The sequence below is a fragment of the Coturnix japonica genome, chromosome 2 (genome assembly GCF_054131305.1).
Source record: "Coturnix japonica strain WE chromosome 2, WE-NBRP24, whole genome shotgun sequence".
Lineage (NCBI taxonomy): Eukaryota > Metazoa > Chordata > Aves > Galliformes > Phasianidae > Coturnix > Coturnix japonica.
In genome coordinates, this window is record NC_140664.1 from 116,748,612 (window position 1) to 116,766,363 (window position 17,752).

General features: G+C 38.2%; 1 protein-coding gene across 9 annotated transcripts in view; it reads right to left on the bottom strand.

Annotated features, from left to right (window-relative positions):
* GLCCI1 (glucocorticoid induced 1) overlaps positions 1–17,752 on the bottom strand; it is a 50,409-nt gene that overhangs the window by 14,263 nt on the left and 18,394 nt on the right. For 4 of the 9 annotated variants that reach the window (XM_085538573.1, XM_085538570.1, XM_085538571.1 and 1 more), the window contains exons 3-5: positions 11,053–11,139; positions 5,254–5,370; positions 2,143–2,295 (exon numbers count right to left, since the gene is read on the bottom strand). In XM_085538573.1, coding sequence (XP_085394699.1) covers positions 2,143–2,295; positions 5,254–5,370; positions 11,053–11,139 — 357 coding nt within the window. Of the gene's footprint in view, positions 1–2,142; positions 2,296–5,253; positions 5,371–11,052; positions 11,140–12,963; positions 15,306–17,752 lie in introns of those variants that run through there. The other 5 variants (XM_085538574.1, XM_015853592.3, XM_085538572.1 and 2 more) reach the window with 3 other exon arrangements.

A 17,752-nucleotide genomic window follows, 5' to 3' on the forward strand; every position in this document is an offset into this window, starting at 1 on the left:
ATGCATTTTGTTTTACTCAAGACATTCCAGACGTGCTTATTAAAAGGAAACTGATGAAATCGGAACACTATTAATGTACTGCCTTAATTTGAACAAAACTTGAGATAGTAAACTACAATTCAAAAAATGAAAAAAATATTCTTTTCTATGAAAGACTTTATGTTTTTCCCCAATATTTCCTAGCACGTCGATTCAGATTCACAATAGGCCACAAGTGCTTTCAGCAGCTGCACTGACTGATTAACATGAAGTTCTAAACATGCAGTTGCTGAACCTAGGAGATAAACTTGGATTCAGGTGAAAAGAAACCAGCTGAGAATTTAGATGCCCACCAATCCTAAAAGAAAGCTTGCAAAGAAATTCGTTTTTCACGTATCACCCAAGGCAACCACTTATTTTTGATTGTTACATTATTATATATATACATATATATATAAAACGTTACAACCAGAAAGAAAGGCAGAAAACTGTAAGAAAAACAAATTGTTTCACTAGCAGTGAAAATAATGAAGTTTGGTTTCCTATGGTTTATCTTTTGTTCAGTAATTCCTAACCTTTAACCCAGCCACTGACTCCCCCTGGCTAAAGAGAATCTAAATTGTTGCAGTTGGAGAAAGTTCACCAGCAGTAAGATTTAGTAAATCACATTTATTATGATCTTCCATAAGTAAACTGTGAGATGTAATAAGCTCTAAGACAGTGCTAAGAGTCCCATTTTAGGTCCCACCAGAAGAGATCTGACAGAAATTAGCAGTTATATAACAGGAAACAACCCTCTGCCCACGATGATAGACCTGACTTCAAGGGCAATGTCTAATTTATGACTTTCTTTTGTGTCTGAAGGTTCTACCCAGCTAGATGTTTAGATGACGGGTTCACTATTGCCTTGGTTGTGTAAACTGCTGAGCATATCTGGCCTCAATCCAACAATGCACTTAAGAATGTGCCTAACTGTTTGGCTGGATCAGAGCCAGTACATTCAGTAACTTATAAGACTGAGTTCTGCATCTGAAGTAATAAGCTGTTAAAGCCTAAGGACAACATTTACAAAGATGATTGGTCTGATAAATAAATTAAACCTCCTCTAACCACAAGAGACTTCAACTCTGGCCATATGAACATCAATAGTGGCAATACAATACGTGCCTTTTTATACTCTTCAGAGTTTGCACAACAGAGTTTATTGATTTGGACTTTTTGGGGTTATTTGTTTGTTTTTCTCTCTACTCCTTTTATTACAATGCAGATCCTTATAAAGGGATGAGACAGCTTTGGGAAAGCCAATCTAGCATGAAATATTTATTACGGAGGTATTTCATTCAAAGCAGAACTAATTCTCTGGAGAACCCAAGAATATTCCAAAGCTTTTTTTAATATATATTTATTATTATTTTATTTTATTTAAGTTTACTGCCATAATGAAGAAACACACATAAGATTTTGAATCTTATACCTCTGATTAAAGTCTTATAGCTTGATTTGTGCACCAAAGTGCTATTAAAAGACCATTCACAAGTAGCAATCCTACAGTTCAGAATAGAAAAAATCAGCAGAGTAAAGTTGTTCCCACAGCACAGAATTTTCTTTGGCTATTTAGGAAAAGGTGGCTGCAAAGTAAGCACTTCACTTTTTATGTGTTATTTAAGCACTCCAGTATTCTTCAATGAGAATTCCAACACTCCAGATCTCTCATATAACTAGGCTTCTCAGCTTGTACATATTACCCATATGGAGATCCCTGATTACAGATCAGTGTTTTAAGGAAGTAAAAAAGTTCACATTCAGTTTATGGAAAAAAAGCATTAAAACCAATAAGCTCCACAGAGTGCAGGAAACTCAAGTGTTACCTAAGAAAAACCACGTCAAATAAAGCAAATAAATTAATCTCTTAATTTTCTACTTACTCACTACAGTAGGCTGAATATTTAAGTATGTACATTTCTCATAAAAACATACAAGTTCTCTACAAAAAGAGCATTGTAAATAAAATGTTTGGCTAAAGGCCTTTAAAAACAAACAGAAACAATTTCTTTTTTAACAGCCTGAGGAAAAATATTAGTAATTTCTGCCATGAGGGAGTTTTCTCGTGCGTTTGTAGGTTACAGTGAAAAAGCAACTATCGACACATTAATATAATCTTACCTTAGATATCTCTTCTTTTCCACTATTTTCCTTAATGAACACTTTTTCCAGTTCAGGGCTTATCCCTTCTACATTACACGGCACACGTGAAACAGTTGATTTTGGCACTGAAATGTTTGACAGTGGCATAGGGACTGATCTAGAAATAGAAGCCTAGAAGGTAAAAAGCCACATGATTTGAAGTCGGAAAACAGAATAAAACACAATTATGAGATCAGCACTAAAGAACCTAAAGACAGTGAATTAAGAAACTCTGTATTAATTTCACCATCTAGAAGACCATCTTTACTTGGCAAATTCAACTAAAAAGAAGTGTTTGCATAAACCAAAGGCCACTAACATCACACCGCTTCTTGACTTAGAAGAGTTCTATAATAAAAAACATTCTACCACCCCATTTATCAGTAGGTAGGCAGGTATATGCACTTTCCAGATGTACTGACTACAGAATACACACTGGAGGATGCAGTGCATGCGGTGTGCTGATGTAGATGGTTTAACTGTGATCCAAAAGGCATTTCACAACATTCCTGAAGCTTAACCACTCAAACAAAATATCTACTTAATGCACTTCTAACCTCTTTTGGTTGGCTTAAGTAAAAGAAAAATAAGGCATTCATTCTAAACCTCTAATTTCATTAGCTTCTAACATTTCGGAACTTTGTGTCAAAAATCTTCAGAGAAAACATTTGAAGTTTAAGAATCAAGCACGTAAAAAATACAAATATGGTTTTCAGAAGAAAAAATGAGTGGAGCTCTGTTACTAGAAGGAACCATTCACAAGAGTGCATGTGTCTTGCACAGTCAACCCTGAATGTTTTAGCTTGGCAGCAGCTGCACATACACAGTCATGAACAGCGTTCGCTTCTTAGTATATATTTTCCCACTGTTCACAGGATCACAGGATAAGATGAAATGTAAAACACACCCATGGACTTCTCTGAGACACTACTGAATGAAACTGGCTCTGAGTAACCTAATGTAGCTGTAGGTGCCCCTGTTCACTTCAGGGGAGCTGTACTAGATGACCTATAAAGGTTCCACCCAACTCAAATGATTCTATCATTTCACAATTCTATGAATTATCTTCTTGGTGGGAGAGGGTGTTGTGTTTTCCAGGTTGTTGCTTTGTTTTGTTTTCTGTTTTGTTTGTTGCTCTTTGTTGTTTTTGGTTTTTGTTTGGTTACGTGTTTGTTGTTTTTTTTTTTTGAGCTCATGCCAAATGAACGTTAAGAATCACGGCCTGCAGGAGAGCATCCCTTGCACATCCCAGAAAAACTGAAAACTCACTGGCCTTGCTAAACACATTCTAGAGAATCCACACCTTTGCATGAGTGAGTTCCAAGTGCTAAAGAACGTTACACCAAAGCATACAACACTGTTTTTAAAAGCCATCAGTGAATACAACTACACTGCAAACATTTCAGCTAAGGATCCAAGTTAAGGATCCACTGTAGGTGAAATTTAGTCAGGACTCAAACATCTATGCTGTCAAATGAGAAAAGATAACTGCTTTTTACAAGTATCTTAAGAGTTCACAAAGTCACTAACAGAATCTTGCCTGAGCCTTTAGAACCAGTTTCAGTTTCAGTTCCACTGGCAGTCTGTGACACAAAACAGACTGTGTGGCATCTTCCATAGCACCCTGCTAAGAATCAGGCTCACACTTAGGTAATTTGCTTAGGCAATAGGTCAAAGCTACTCATAGCATCAGCATCTTTCTTAATAAGACAAAGACATTCTCAGAATACAGGCAAGTTTTTGTAACTGACGCATGAAAGGATTTGAAAATCAAAGCTGTCTTAGGCTAATGCTAAAACGATCAGCTCTATTAAGATTTGCATACATTTTCAAATCACTTTAGATAAGTAATAACGCAACAGAAAACAGAAGATGCCAGACAAGGATCCTGAGCTTTACTTTCCAGAGAACTTAAGGGATTACAGTGTCCTATTTCTGATGCACTGAAAGGTGTTTCCTCAGGTACACACTGCCTGAGAGAGATCAGAGGGTACATTAAAAAGAAAGAAAAAGAATAAAAAGGAAGAAAAAGGAGAGCTGGTGTAATAAACTCACTGCTGGAGAAAAATTCATCATACTGCCCATTGACTGTCATCGTATTGCTCATTGATATAAAATATGAGAATGTTCATCAACATAATCTGGACATGATGTAACATAGCAGCGTTGTTCTACCTCAAGTAAGGCACTGCTACTACAAAGTATTATGTGAAGGCTCTCATCCTAGAGCACAGAATCTTTTACTGACAATAATTCTAGTCTACCATAACAACCAAAAGTTATGTCCTAGGCAAAGTCATGAAGATGATTCATATCCTGTACAGTGAAAGACAAACTCTATTTCCAGGGATGGGATAACTGGTAAGCATCACCTTGATTTCAATCAAAACTAAATTTGAGGTGAATTATCATCACCTTTTTAGAAAGCAGACAGAACAGTATTATTTTTAACTTGGCAATCAGAGGGAAACTGCTTCTCTGGCCACAGATTAACCAATAAGCAAATTACCAGAAAAACTTCTAAAATGGACAAGGAAATGAGATCTTCAAATATTTTTCAGCGATACAGAAAATTGGGTTCTTTAATTTCAATGCAAATACCTTTTAAGGGGTCCCATTCAAAGTTCCGTCTGCTGCTCAAAGACTTACCAACTGTTGAGTTGCCAATCCAGACTGCTCATTTTTGGTATATTTTATTTATTTACCTATAAAATGAGCTCAGACAAAATTGGATTGTATAACCAACCAGCAAAAACCCTCCAAAGGAGCAGAGACCTTTGAAAGCGTACCACGAAAATTAGTCTTAGAAACATGTTATGTATTCCTGGAAAGACAGTCTTATCTGGCTGTAAAAATTCTGTGCATGGCATCTTAATATATTTTAGTTGATATCCTGCTGCAACCCTTCTTTCTTTTATTATATGATGGTCACCAGATAAAATTCAGTGTAGATGCAATGGTATCAGATTGCTAAGCATTCCAGTGTACCACATGAGGAGGTAAACAGAAGAAAGATGGGAAGAGCAAGCTATCCACACAACAACGATAAAACAGGAGGCTGTTAATATAAGCAGCTATGGATCTACTTACCTGAGTCTGACTGATTGCTATATGGTTGCCATGGAGAGGTGATTGACGTTCTTTCTCTTTACCGTGACGACTACTCTGCTTACTGCGCTGAAGCTGCTGTCTCAGTTTGGCAATCTGCTGGAAAGAAGTTCAGGTGAAGTGATTAATGAGTTATCAAAAGAATGTCTGTTTATGTCTTTCTTTATGAAGCAAATCACAGATGTTTTTACTGTCCTCTTCAGACAATTTTATAGAATATGCATATTGGACTGTCTACCTTTGGGGTATGAAAACTGAACCCTCTAACTGCCTGCTAGACACTTTCTCCAAAGTAACTGCCCTATTCACCAACTTGCATATGCAAGCAGGCTTAGTTTATTAATAAAATTCCTTATTTACAAGAAAGTACTGTAGTAACTGATGCAAAGTACCCCTATTAACAATTAATAGCAATTTGTGGCCTATCACTAGCTTAAACTGAGGGACTGTGAAGCCTACAGTCAAACTTCTTTGACCTTAAGCCAAAGCAAAGTTTTCCAGTAATTCATTATTAAAATAAAAGAACCTCTACAAACGACAGTCAATCAGTATTTATTGCTTCATCTTGGAGAGCTTCATACATTTAAATACTATTTCCCTGCAGGCTACATTATCACAGATTTCTTCAAGCAGACAGAGTTATCTTTTCTGCTGTCCATTGCGAAGCTGTGTAAGCAAACTATATATATTTTAAAGGTCAAATGCAACTACAACCATTATTCACTTGACCTGCACCTTAACAGAAATCAAATCATTTTATCCAGGAATTCTTTTGCTTATTCCCCTGAACAGTTTCTACATGAAAGAGTATCTAACTCTCTAAGTATTGTCTGAGAAGCTTAGATGACATGCAAATTTAGACAACAGGTACAGACATTTCCTTAAACCAGGGTAATTTTACTGTTTTTCCTTCATCCTCTAATCTCACTCTCTTTCACCATCAGCTTGTTGGCATAAAAGGCAATGCATGTAAGTCCCCACTTCATTTTAAACACAGCTAGAGATACAATTTAAAAATCTAAAGCACAAGTAAGGAGATTTGAATGCACATGGAATTCATATTTCAAAGACCTTCATCATCTGGAAAGTATTCTCCTGCTCTGAATTGAGACTACTACAAGTACACTCACTCTGTGGTCAAGTCCAAGTAGTTAAATATATCTCTAATGTCCTTGCAAAAAAGCAGCACTGTGGTAGAGGAACACTTCACTTTCCAGCATCAAGAGTTGACGGTGCTCAGTGAAGGCTTTGATGGAACTTTGCTACAAGCTTTGGAATTTTCTTGGTTTTGTTTCTAACATCACTCACACAACAGATCCACCCTAAATGTTTCACATCAAGTCTTGCCACACTTACAATCCATATTCAAAGAACTGCTATTCAGAAATGCTTGACTACTCCTAATCTTCAATGACAGAAACAGTTCAGATTCCCAAACGGGTCTGTGTCAAATACATCAAGATAAAGCCCCAACGCAACCAAGGTTTTAATGAAAACATGCTAAAGTACAATATTAATCTCTTGAAGAAAGGTGCCACTCAGGCACCATAAAACTTTGAAAGAATTTGAAGAGATACCCCAACTCCACCCAAAATAAAATAAAATAAAACGCCCCAAACTAAATGATTCTCCATGTAAAAGTTAAATAGGTAACCCAGCTCAACAGAGAGATGAAGAAGAAAGAAAGTAACCAATTTGATAAGGGAACATGAAAGTACATCTACAACAACATAGATCAGATGTTGGAGAAGTGGGTGTGCAGGGAAATGATCTTCATCTCCTTTAAAAATCAGAACAAGAAGAAAAAAAAATGAAGCCTGGACTAGAAGACAGACATGGACTGAAATGGATGGCTACAAGAATACCCAAAAAGCAAGGACACAAGGCAGGGAGAATGTTGTTTTGATTTCTGTTGCCTTTTCCTGATGCTCTGGACTTCTTTCTACTTACCCCTTTCTTCTTCTTTTTTTTTTTTCTTTTTTTTTTTTTTTTTTGTTGTTGTTGTTGTTTGGTTTTTTTGTTTAAATGAAATCTAGCTTTCTGAGTTGTCCTCAGGAGCGTGCTATAAAAAAGGATTTACATTCACCTCAGAGGTCTGGCTCAGATTCTAGCTGCAAACTGCTAACAAGTCTATAAGAAAAGATAGCCACACTGTAAGACCTGGACAGCGAGAGCACTTCAGTGGACTAATACATCTCCACACTATCTTGAAGTGTGAAGCTATGATCTTCTGAAAGGAATCGTGGACACCTGGATGAGAAGTTTTCTCAGCCACTTCCAGAGTATGTGCATTTTGGTAATCGATAGGTTCACAATAATAACAAACAAAATGCTTCTTGGGTCACTGAAGGAAAAAAGAAAGACGAAAATTTGTTGAAGAACCTGACCTTTCAGTCTGGAATCGCAATATGGCCATTTAAGGCAAATACAAAACGCAGTGAAGAAACAGACATGCTTTCTCAGGTCATATCCTTACCCATGAATTTGAAGAACCCTAATTTCCCAAGAACCCTGCCTTTCTCTGATGCAGTAGCTAATATCAGACTAAAGAATGAGAAAAGTAAGAATGAGCACATAAAAAGCACCCTGCCATCTCTTATCCATCCCCTAGACACAGGAGACAGGCTTGCCAGCACAGGCTACCTGGCTTCATAACAGCCATAGTAAGCAGTCAGCAATGCCAAATACGTAGGCAGAAGAATCCTCCAAACCAAATGGCACTCCATCTCTTCACTGAGAGTACACAGTGAATCTACCACTTGCCAAACCTAATCTTGAAATCTCAATTGCTTTTTTTCTTCTACAAGATCATCTTTTTATTGCTAAGTATCTTCCTTCTTTACCAAACTTGAAGAAAACCACTGCTTTTAAGAGGAAGAGGTAGCTGTGCTAACTTCCAAGAATCTTAATTAGCTAGAAAGCTAGAAGTTAATCTTTCTAAGCAGCAGAAAAGCACCATCAAACATCGATCAAAATAAACTCCAGATATGTAAGAGATACACCAAGAAAAGCAGATATATATATATATATGGTTTTTAACTCTTCAATGCTTTGGAAGAAAAAGCAAAACATTTGCCTGGGAGCCTTATACTGAGAAAGCACCTACTTTTTGAAAAAGCCTTTTTTTGGTAAAGCTTGGGTAAATTTTGCTAATGTTTGAGATAGATGTTTGGAACTGGCAGTTTGTTATGGTTTAACCCAGCAGGTGTCTAAGTACCACACAGTCCTTTGCTTACTTCTCCCCCTTCCCAGTGGAAGTCAGCTGTCCTAATTTTGTTCCCTGGCAGCTCCTTGGGCCCTTCACAACACTGCTTAGCAGCAATTACAAACACCAGTGTATTATCAGCATTGCTTTTCTCCAAGAACCAAATGATAACACCATTCCAGACACCTTAAAGAAAACAATTCAATTCCAGGCGAAACTAAGACACAGCTACATTTGCTAGAATCAGTATTTTACTTCAGCAGGGTCCGTTGTGGTAGAACAAGAAGAAATGGTTTCAAATTAAAAGGAGAAGATTCAGATTGCATATAAAGAAAAAGTTCTTTACAATAAGAGTAGTGAGGCGCTGGAACACATTGCCCAGAGATGGATGCATCATTCCTAGAGACAATCAAGGTCAACTAGACCAGGCTCTGAGCAACCTGATCCAGCTGTAGGTGCCCCTGCTCCCCTGCAGAGGAGTTGGACTACACAATCTTTAAAGGTTATTCCAAATCAAACAGTTCTATGATTCTCTACTGAACTTCAGATCTGAATAGAACTGTCTCAGAATTTCTGCTTCCACAAAATGCAGATTGACAAGTCACAAAGAAACTGGTATTGAACAAAAACTCTTAAAACTCAGCATTCAGGCATCAAGTTGTTTGGTGTAGGGAGGTGAGACTCAAGTGTCCTTGCAAGTATCTCACACAGATACAGAATGTCTGGACAGACAGGCTAGTATCAGGACTTAGAGGTGAGGGGAAAGAAAAAATGACAGGAAATGAGGAAGTGCAAAAGTAAGAGAAGATAAACTAGAATTGGATGAAAAATGTATGCAGATTGACACTGAGTCTATGAATGAACCTGTAGAAAAGGCAACAAAACAGTGTTGAAAAGCTGGAGACAGAGAAAGGAAAGCAGAGGAAAAGAAAGAACCAGAAGCTGGAAGAGATGAGGCCAAATTTTAGTGTGAACAATTATTAGAAGCAGTTTATTTCCACACACCTTCTCTCCTGTCCCTGCGCACCCCCCACCCCCCCACCCCGCCCCCCTTTTTTTTTTAATGCGTTCTATCAGAAAGGAATCAAGAAACTCACCAGCTACGTTTCTTGTCTTTCTCTTGTGATCAGCTCAGAGAGGATGGCAACTTTGCAAAATGGATCACTGTGATCAAATGGCAGAGACTTGCTTACACACATAAGGTTTCCCTATTACTGACAGAGCCATGTGGTAGTGAAAAGCTGCTAGCTGCAAAACTTGATACAAAAGCACCAGATGATGAAGAATGGTCTCTCAGTAGAAGTGAGAGTGTTATCCTTGAAACACAGATGTTATTCTTCCCTCTGGCTCAATTCCTTTGTGCTGGTAGCTAATGTTTAAGCCAAAACTTCTCAGACACAAGATTTCTTCTTTTCTAATTCCTGGGCACTTAATTTGTGGTTCTGAATATTTGCTCATAGCTGCAAATGAAGTCACCCAGGCTTTTAGAGGGCCCGTGTATTAATAAGTCAGTTAAGATGGGTTTCAAAACAGGTGCTCAGTGTGGCAGGAATAGACAACCCTCACTTTTTTTTGGCTTTTGGTGCTTTTGTTTAAAAACAAGGATACTTTTACTACTGAAATGCAAAATTACTCTATTTATTTATTTGAGGAATCAAACCTCACTGCTTTAGATGATTATTCTTCCATACAATAGCTATGAGAAAAAGAACTACTGCCAGTAATAGCATCTCCTTAAGTGGCCTATACCTTTGTCCTCATTTTTGGATGTCCTATTCAAAACAAGGAACCAGAGAGAGGACTCAATAAACACGGAGAATTGAGAAAAAGCCACCATATGACAATGTGCTGCAAAATTTATTTCTTAAAGAGAAAGATGTAGCTCTAGAAGAGAGGCTGAACCCTTCCTGACACAGACAGAAGGCTGACTGCACACCAAGTATTTGATGCTTGCTGAAGCTAGAATTGCATGAACTTGAGACAGACTGCAGCTCATTGGCACATAAGACTGAAATGTTGCACATTCAGCTGAGCTGAAAATTATTTTCCTGTACCTAATTTGTCATTATGCAAATCCAAATCTGATGGGTCCTATCTTGTTTCTATTGCAGTTTACAATGGAATACATGTGACAAAAGAGCATTTCAACTACTACTGTGTCAACGCTTACCCTACTGTTTCATCTGTGAAACCGACAACCTCACCCTTAAGCCTGACCAAAATTTCTAAACAAGAATATGGCAGCACAGAGACTTAAGCTTCGTGTTTTTCAGTGTTAGAGAGCATAAAACTCACTAAGGTAACGCTGAACAGAAACAACAGCAACAAACTGGTTTCTCAGCACTCACTCTGGCCACTCCTCTGCAGCCAATGCTGTGTAGTAGAAAGGGTGGAAATCCAACATGCATAAAATAACAAACAGTCATAAAACACTTCTAAGTCAGGAGGTAAAAACCTGTTTCAAGAGCAACAGAGGGGAGGGAAAGGGTGCAGTTTCCTGAACTTCAGATAGGGATTAAAAAGTATGTCTTGGCCATATCAAGACTGCAAAGTCTGCACTGTGTAAAAATCCTCACCTCTTTTAGTTGATCAGCACTTCCCCATGATGCTGAGCGCTGATGTGATCGCTTTTCTGCTCCTTCTTCAGCCCAACAGCTAGGTGTCTGGAGGAGAAAAAAAATACATATATGTACAGTGAATTTCCTGGGTTACAAAAAAATTGTCACAAATTATTAGTTTAATCTTTCTGTAAAGTTTGAGTCCAGGCATTATACATAAAGAATAAATCTGAGAATCTAATATGCAGCAGTAATACTATCAATGAATAAAAAATGAAATTAATAATTCAGTTTAAGGCTTCATAAATTTGTGCTTGCAAAAGTATGAGGACAATGAAGATTACTGAAGAAAAAATCAGCTGCCTGACAACTACTAAACACCCAACCTGACTATTCCTATCTTTGCTTCAGCATACATTTCTCTTTTTTAACACAATGAACAGTTAGAAAATCACAATATAAAAGATATACATTAAGAACTTGGAGACCAAAAGCCAGTATTCAATTCTCCCACCTGTGTTCCTTAGTCACTGGGCCATATAACCAATTTCTTCCTTTTAACTATGACTCAATATGTCTTCCATTATTTTTGACCATGACCTAACAAGCAGAAGCTTTGTCTGCAAGCTCAGAAAGCTGCTAACATAGCCCTTGAATTTTGGAGCTATAAATGTAGATTTCAACAACTGAGAAGGTGCTAGAAGCCAGTTCTGCATCTCCCAGGTCTGTATTACAAAACTGTGATAACCACCATCATTTCCAAACAAAAAGAGTCACTGGCTGTCAGAGGGGAAACGATGACATTTAAAATACAGAGATCTGAGGGTAAAAGTAATGTAAAAGTCAGGGCTATACCCATAAAAAACAAAAAATCACAAAGACCTCTTCAACAATTTCCACTGATATTAGCTGAATTCTTGGTACCAACTGCAAGACATAAAACCATACCACTGAAAAATATGAAAACTCAGCAAAGGTGTTTTTCAGGTCCTCAAGATCAATCAGGGTGACTTCAGGGGACCATTGGTGACACTGCATGGGGGAGCCAGGACTCCACCCAAGCAGGTCAGACTACTTCAGGGATGCATCTCTCCACAAGCCTTCCCTTTAGTCTTGCCCCATCTATACATGGAAGCCTGTATTTTCCACAGCTTTTCTCAGCTTCTTCTCCAGGACCTTCTGTAGCACTCTTACACAGAGGTTGCAGTGATCTGCTCATAAAGGAGACCTGGACATAGCCTTGAAGAATACCACAGTAAGCAGTGCCTAGAGCCCCTCACTCTTGCTGCTCTGAGAAGTGGCAAAAGCAGCTCCCTAGTGCTCAGAAAACGGAACCACGCGTGTTACAGGATGACAGTATTACATACTGAATCTTAGTTTCAGGTTATAGGCTACACTGCTAGAACCAGAGAGCTGCTACAGTAATATATGGCCTACAGCCTGGCACCAGCGCCAATATTTAATATGAGACAGGCACATTGTGCACATAAGCCCACATATCCCATTTCAGTTTTCTGCCAGCCCTGATTTTTTGCTGCATGTTCTCAGGAAAGAAAACAAGTCTTCATAAGAGTCAGACTTCCGTGTATTTATTACGAGTCAGCGTGGAGGTCTGAGAAAGAAGCCTTTAATGTGGTTATGAAAAAACAATCAACAAGAGAAGAGATAAATCATCTATTTAAAGCTATCATGAAAATAAGAATCACTCAGCCAGGCAAATCCACAACTCAGATAGAGACCACCCGATGAGACTCAATGTACACAACCATACGGGGCCAGACAACATGCGTCCCAAGATAATGTGGGAGCTGGCTGATGTGGTCGCCAAGCCACCCTCCACCATACTTGAAAAGTCACAGCTGTCAGGTGGGGACCCTAGAGAAAAAAGGAAACATCACTCTCATTTTATGAAAAGGGAGAAAAGCCTACCTGGGGAATTACAGTGAGCCTTATGTCTGTGTCTTGGAAGGTCATGGCACACATCCTCCTAGAAGCTACTTTAAGGCACACATGAGACAAGAGGTGAACGTGAGGCAGCCAGCATGGATTCTCTAAAGCATGACTCACTGTTCCAGTGGCCTTCTATGACAGAGTGATGGCATCACTGGACAATGGAATGGCAACCTGATGCCATGACTACCTGGATTTGTGCAAGGCATTTGACATGGTCGCACACCACATCCTTATTTCTAAATTGGAAAGATATGGATTTGAAAGGTAGACTATTACATGGATAAAGAATTGGAAGATCACAGCTGTTGCACTCAACAGCCCTACATCCATGTGGAGGCTGGTCACGAGAAGTGCCCCTCAGGGGGTCCATTCTGTTATTAGTTCAACATCTTTCTCAATCATAGAGTCAAAGAATTGAGCATAACCCCAGCAACAACAACAGATCTAAGCAGCACAGTTGATACAACAGAAGACAGGAATGTTATCCACTGGGACCTGGACAAGTCTGAGAAGGAGGCACTCCCCTACTCAATGAGATTCAATAAGGCCATGCATGAGGTGTTGCTCTTGGGTCACAGCAATCCTAGATACGTGTACAGACTGGGAAAACTCCCTGAGAGAAGCTCTGTGGAGGACTTGAAGTTCTGATGGATGAAAAGCTTGACATGAGCCAACTGTATGCACTTATGGTGCAGAAGACCAACTGTATCCTAAGGCAGCACCAAAACAGGAGCAGCTAGCAGAGCAAGAAAAGAAATTTTACTCTTCACCTTGACCTCACAAGGCCACACATAGAATACTGCATACAGATATAGTCTGATAGTGATAGGATAAAAGAGAAAGGCTTTAAACAAAGACAAGAGAGATTTATATCAGATTTTAGGGGAAAAATTTTCACTTGGAAGTTGGTGAGGCACTGGAACAGGTTGTTCAGAGAAGCTGTGTCTGCCCCATCCCGGGAGGCATTCAAAGCCAGGTTGGTTGAGGCTCAGGGAAGGTTAATCTAGTGGACAGCAACCCTACCTATGGCAGGTAAGTACAGCTTCAAAGCTATTCCATGATGGTATAAACTCTTTTTTTCCTAGAAGTGCCCAGTTCCACGCAAATATTACCTACATTTACTTGTTCTGCATTTTCATGGAGACATGCTCTAACTGTGGGCTTTCAAAACAGATGTATTCAGTTTTGGGCTTCTCACTACAAGACAGACATCAAAGCCCTGGAGCATACCCAAAGGGCACCAAAGCTGGCAAGAGGTTTGGAACATAAGTCTTCAGAGAAGAGGATAAGAAAACTAGAATAATTTAGTTTGGAGAAAACTTGTTACTCTCAACTACCTGAAAGGATGTCATAGCAGGTGGGTGTATCAGACTCTTCTCCCGGGTAACCCAGTGATAGGAGATGTATTAGCCTTTAGTTGTGCCAGGGGAGGATCAGTTTGGGTATTAAGAAAAATTGCTTCTCAGGAAGAGTGATGAGGCACTGGAATAGGCTGCACAGGGAGGTAGAACAATCACCATCCCTGAAGGTTTTCAAGAAGCATGTAGATGTGTCACTGACAGACATGGGCTTAGTGGGCACAGTGGTGACTGGTTGATGGTTTGACTAAATGATCTTAGAGCTCTCTTCCAGCCTTAATGATTCAATGAAATTTAGATTCCAGTGATGTTTTATGAACATCATATTGCTCCACAGTTTGACAAACAGCTCCAAGACAAAGCGGGAACAGGTGCTTAAATATTTTCCTATAGGCCAGGAGGACGTGGCAGGCATCACTATAAGCTCATAGCCTTTCATTCAACTACAGCATCATAAAGACAAAAGACAATGACTATCTAAAAAGTCTGAGTTGCTCAAACAAATAGGCAAAACAGATCAACCAAGGAACATAGTGAGAACTTGGTGGCTTTTTTTGTTTGTTTGTTTTTTAAAGCACAGATATTGATCTGAATAGGAAAAGCAAGAACTAATAGCAGAACTGTGAAGAATTTCATCAACAGTACTGGTACTGCTAGAAAAGACGGGTGAATACCTGCACTGCAGTTGATCTAACAAATGAAATCTGAATAACAAATATGTAGAATTCACTCATTTAACACTAGGTTTTATGACTCCTCAAACTATGCTTTGACATTCTTCCATTTTAATATTATCCCTGGCGTCAAGGAACACGTGTATTTGCTTTCAGTCTCTGGTAAACTGAGCCAAGTCAGCACCTTTCAAAATATACCTATGAGTACCATGATAGAGACAGATCATACCCATCACTTTTCTTTGCAGTATTACAATTACTGCATGATACTCCCAAGCACACAGTAAGCTCAGGCAATATTGTACTAATGTGCTGTTTATTATCAGCTGGAAAAAATACAGTTACAAATAACATAGGCTGTTGCTAGAATATCATAGCAAGTTAGACTCTTCTTTAAATGCTATACATTTCTGCTTCTAACACAAACCACACTAAATGAAGAAAAATATGGGTTTTGTAATCCCAAATCTTTATATTCAAGCAAAACTTCTAAAAAAAAAAAAAAAAAAGATTCACATTCTAATACAGCAAAAATAAGAACTAGTCATACTGCACCCCTGACAATGCCATTTTGTGAAAGTTGATTTTCCATCTTTATTTACAGCTTCTATACAACAATCTTATTCACAGAAAGTGAAACCAAAGTTAGCTGCTTCACCTCAAGTCAGAAACAAAGTAACAGAGGTAACCAGTATGACCAGTGAAGCTGGCAATGCCACTTCAAAGCTGCAACAAATCTATAATAGTAAGCATGAGACAACTAGGATTTTTCCTACAATGTTATGAGCTGAAACCAAGGTTCGAAATATTTTAGGATGAGAACCTGGAAAAGGTTAAATAATACATGTCTCAACATCAGGAGGAGGATGGCTGATATCTTGAAATGCAAAGGTCCTGGTCTGAGCTGACACAAAGCTTAAAGCATGTGCACAGGATGGGGTGAGCTGCAAACACCGCATCTGGTTGCTCTCCTCAGCTTTAACGTAAATCACAATTACCATTGTTCTAACTCATCCAACCTTGCAGAGATTAGCATTTCTTTCAAAGCATTTGGTAATTCCGCCTTGCTTTTCCATCCATATCAGGGATATATATCTACATTCATTTTCTTTCGTTTAGATCAGAACAACTACATAGAGTACCAACCTACCTAAATATAAAATAAGAATGAATTGCTATAAGCCTTTCAAATTTTATAGCCAGCCCTCCACTCTAATAACTATATCAGCTTGTATCCCAGAAGGACTAGTTTTGTGGGATGGGTGTAAAGATTAAGAACATGAGTCTTTTTTACTATGGAGTTGGTAATGTTTCTGAGGAACTTTCTCAGTGGAAAAAAAAAAATGCAACAACAGCACTAGACAGTGTAATCAGCCTTTACATGTTTCTAGAGCATTCAAATGACCTTTAGAAATTTGACAAAAATAAGTGCCCTAAGGAGTTACAAATTGACTCGATTGTAGGTGACTCCTCTTAAACATGTGAGAGGTTAAGAAAAGTCAGAATGATAAACCTGTAGTTGTACAGCGTGCGCCTCTTCTTCCTTGTTACCTTACTCAAAAGTTTTAAGAAACATAATCCTTTTAACTAATATCCCATTAAAAAAAGCTTCAGTCTCCTGGTTTACGATGTCAGTTTTCAAGCAACAGAATCTCTACCCAAAAAAGAACAAAACATCATGCAGGTGACTAAGGAGAGATAAGCCTTGATCTACACAGAAGTAGAAAACACTCTTTATCCAAGCATTCCAGCTTAATAACTCTGCATTATTCTTTAGATTAGAGAATAGTTCAGCAGAAATTCTGAAACACATTTCGCAAACTCTCTTCTTTGCTATTTGTGTCATGCATAATTGCCATATACAATGAAAAAAGGCATATCCAACATCTTGGAATCCAGTTAAAATGGAGGAGGAATCACTGAATCCTATACCACTTGGACATTTGTTATTTTTTATTATTCAGATCAAGAAAGATTAGATAGATTCAATTTAACTGGCAATATATGATGCTGATGTCATTAAAAATATTTTTATCCCAAATCTCTCTTTTTCATTTCATAAAAAATGCTTCCAACGATTTAGCTACTGCCAAGTAATTACATTAATAAACTATGATGATTATCCAACTGTTTCTGATGATTCTGAGGTTAGGCATAACCATTTCAACACAGAATTATTGCTCAAAGCAGGCAGAAATTGTTACATGTATAGCTCAAAGAAGAAGTATACAAGATTGCTCACTCAGTGCTTCCGACCAGACAGAAGAAGCACAGAAGGAAGCTAGTTCAATTTTAAATGTTCTTAATTAAAAAGTCAAATTTTACTGGAAAGGAGAAGGAGGTGGGAAAACAAAGGAATTTGGGAAGGGTACACAAGGATGTACAAGGTATGTCAGCATGTGCAACAACATGCATAGCATTAAGTTTATCTCCGTTTCTGAAATACCTAAAACTGTACTAAAAAATATTTATCTTTCATTACCCAAAACATGCGGCTCCTTGAAGATCATCTAGCTGCATGCATACACACAAACACCTACAGAAATGCATGAAGAACTCAGATGTAGAATTTGATACCACCATACGTTAAATTGTAAGATATTTTTCCAAAAGCAAATGAAACAGCTTCATTCCTCTTCATTGCTTTCACTCAAAACACTTAAGGAGGTAGCAGTGTGAACTGTAGTTCTCCAAAAAGCAACAGAAATAGAAATAAAAAAGAAAGCTCTATTT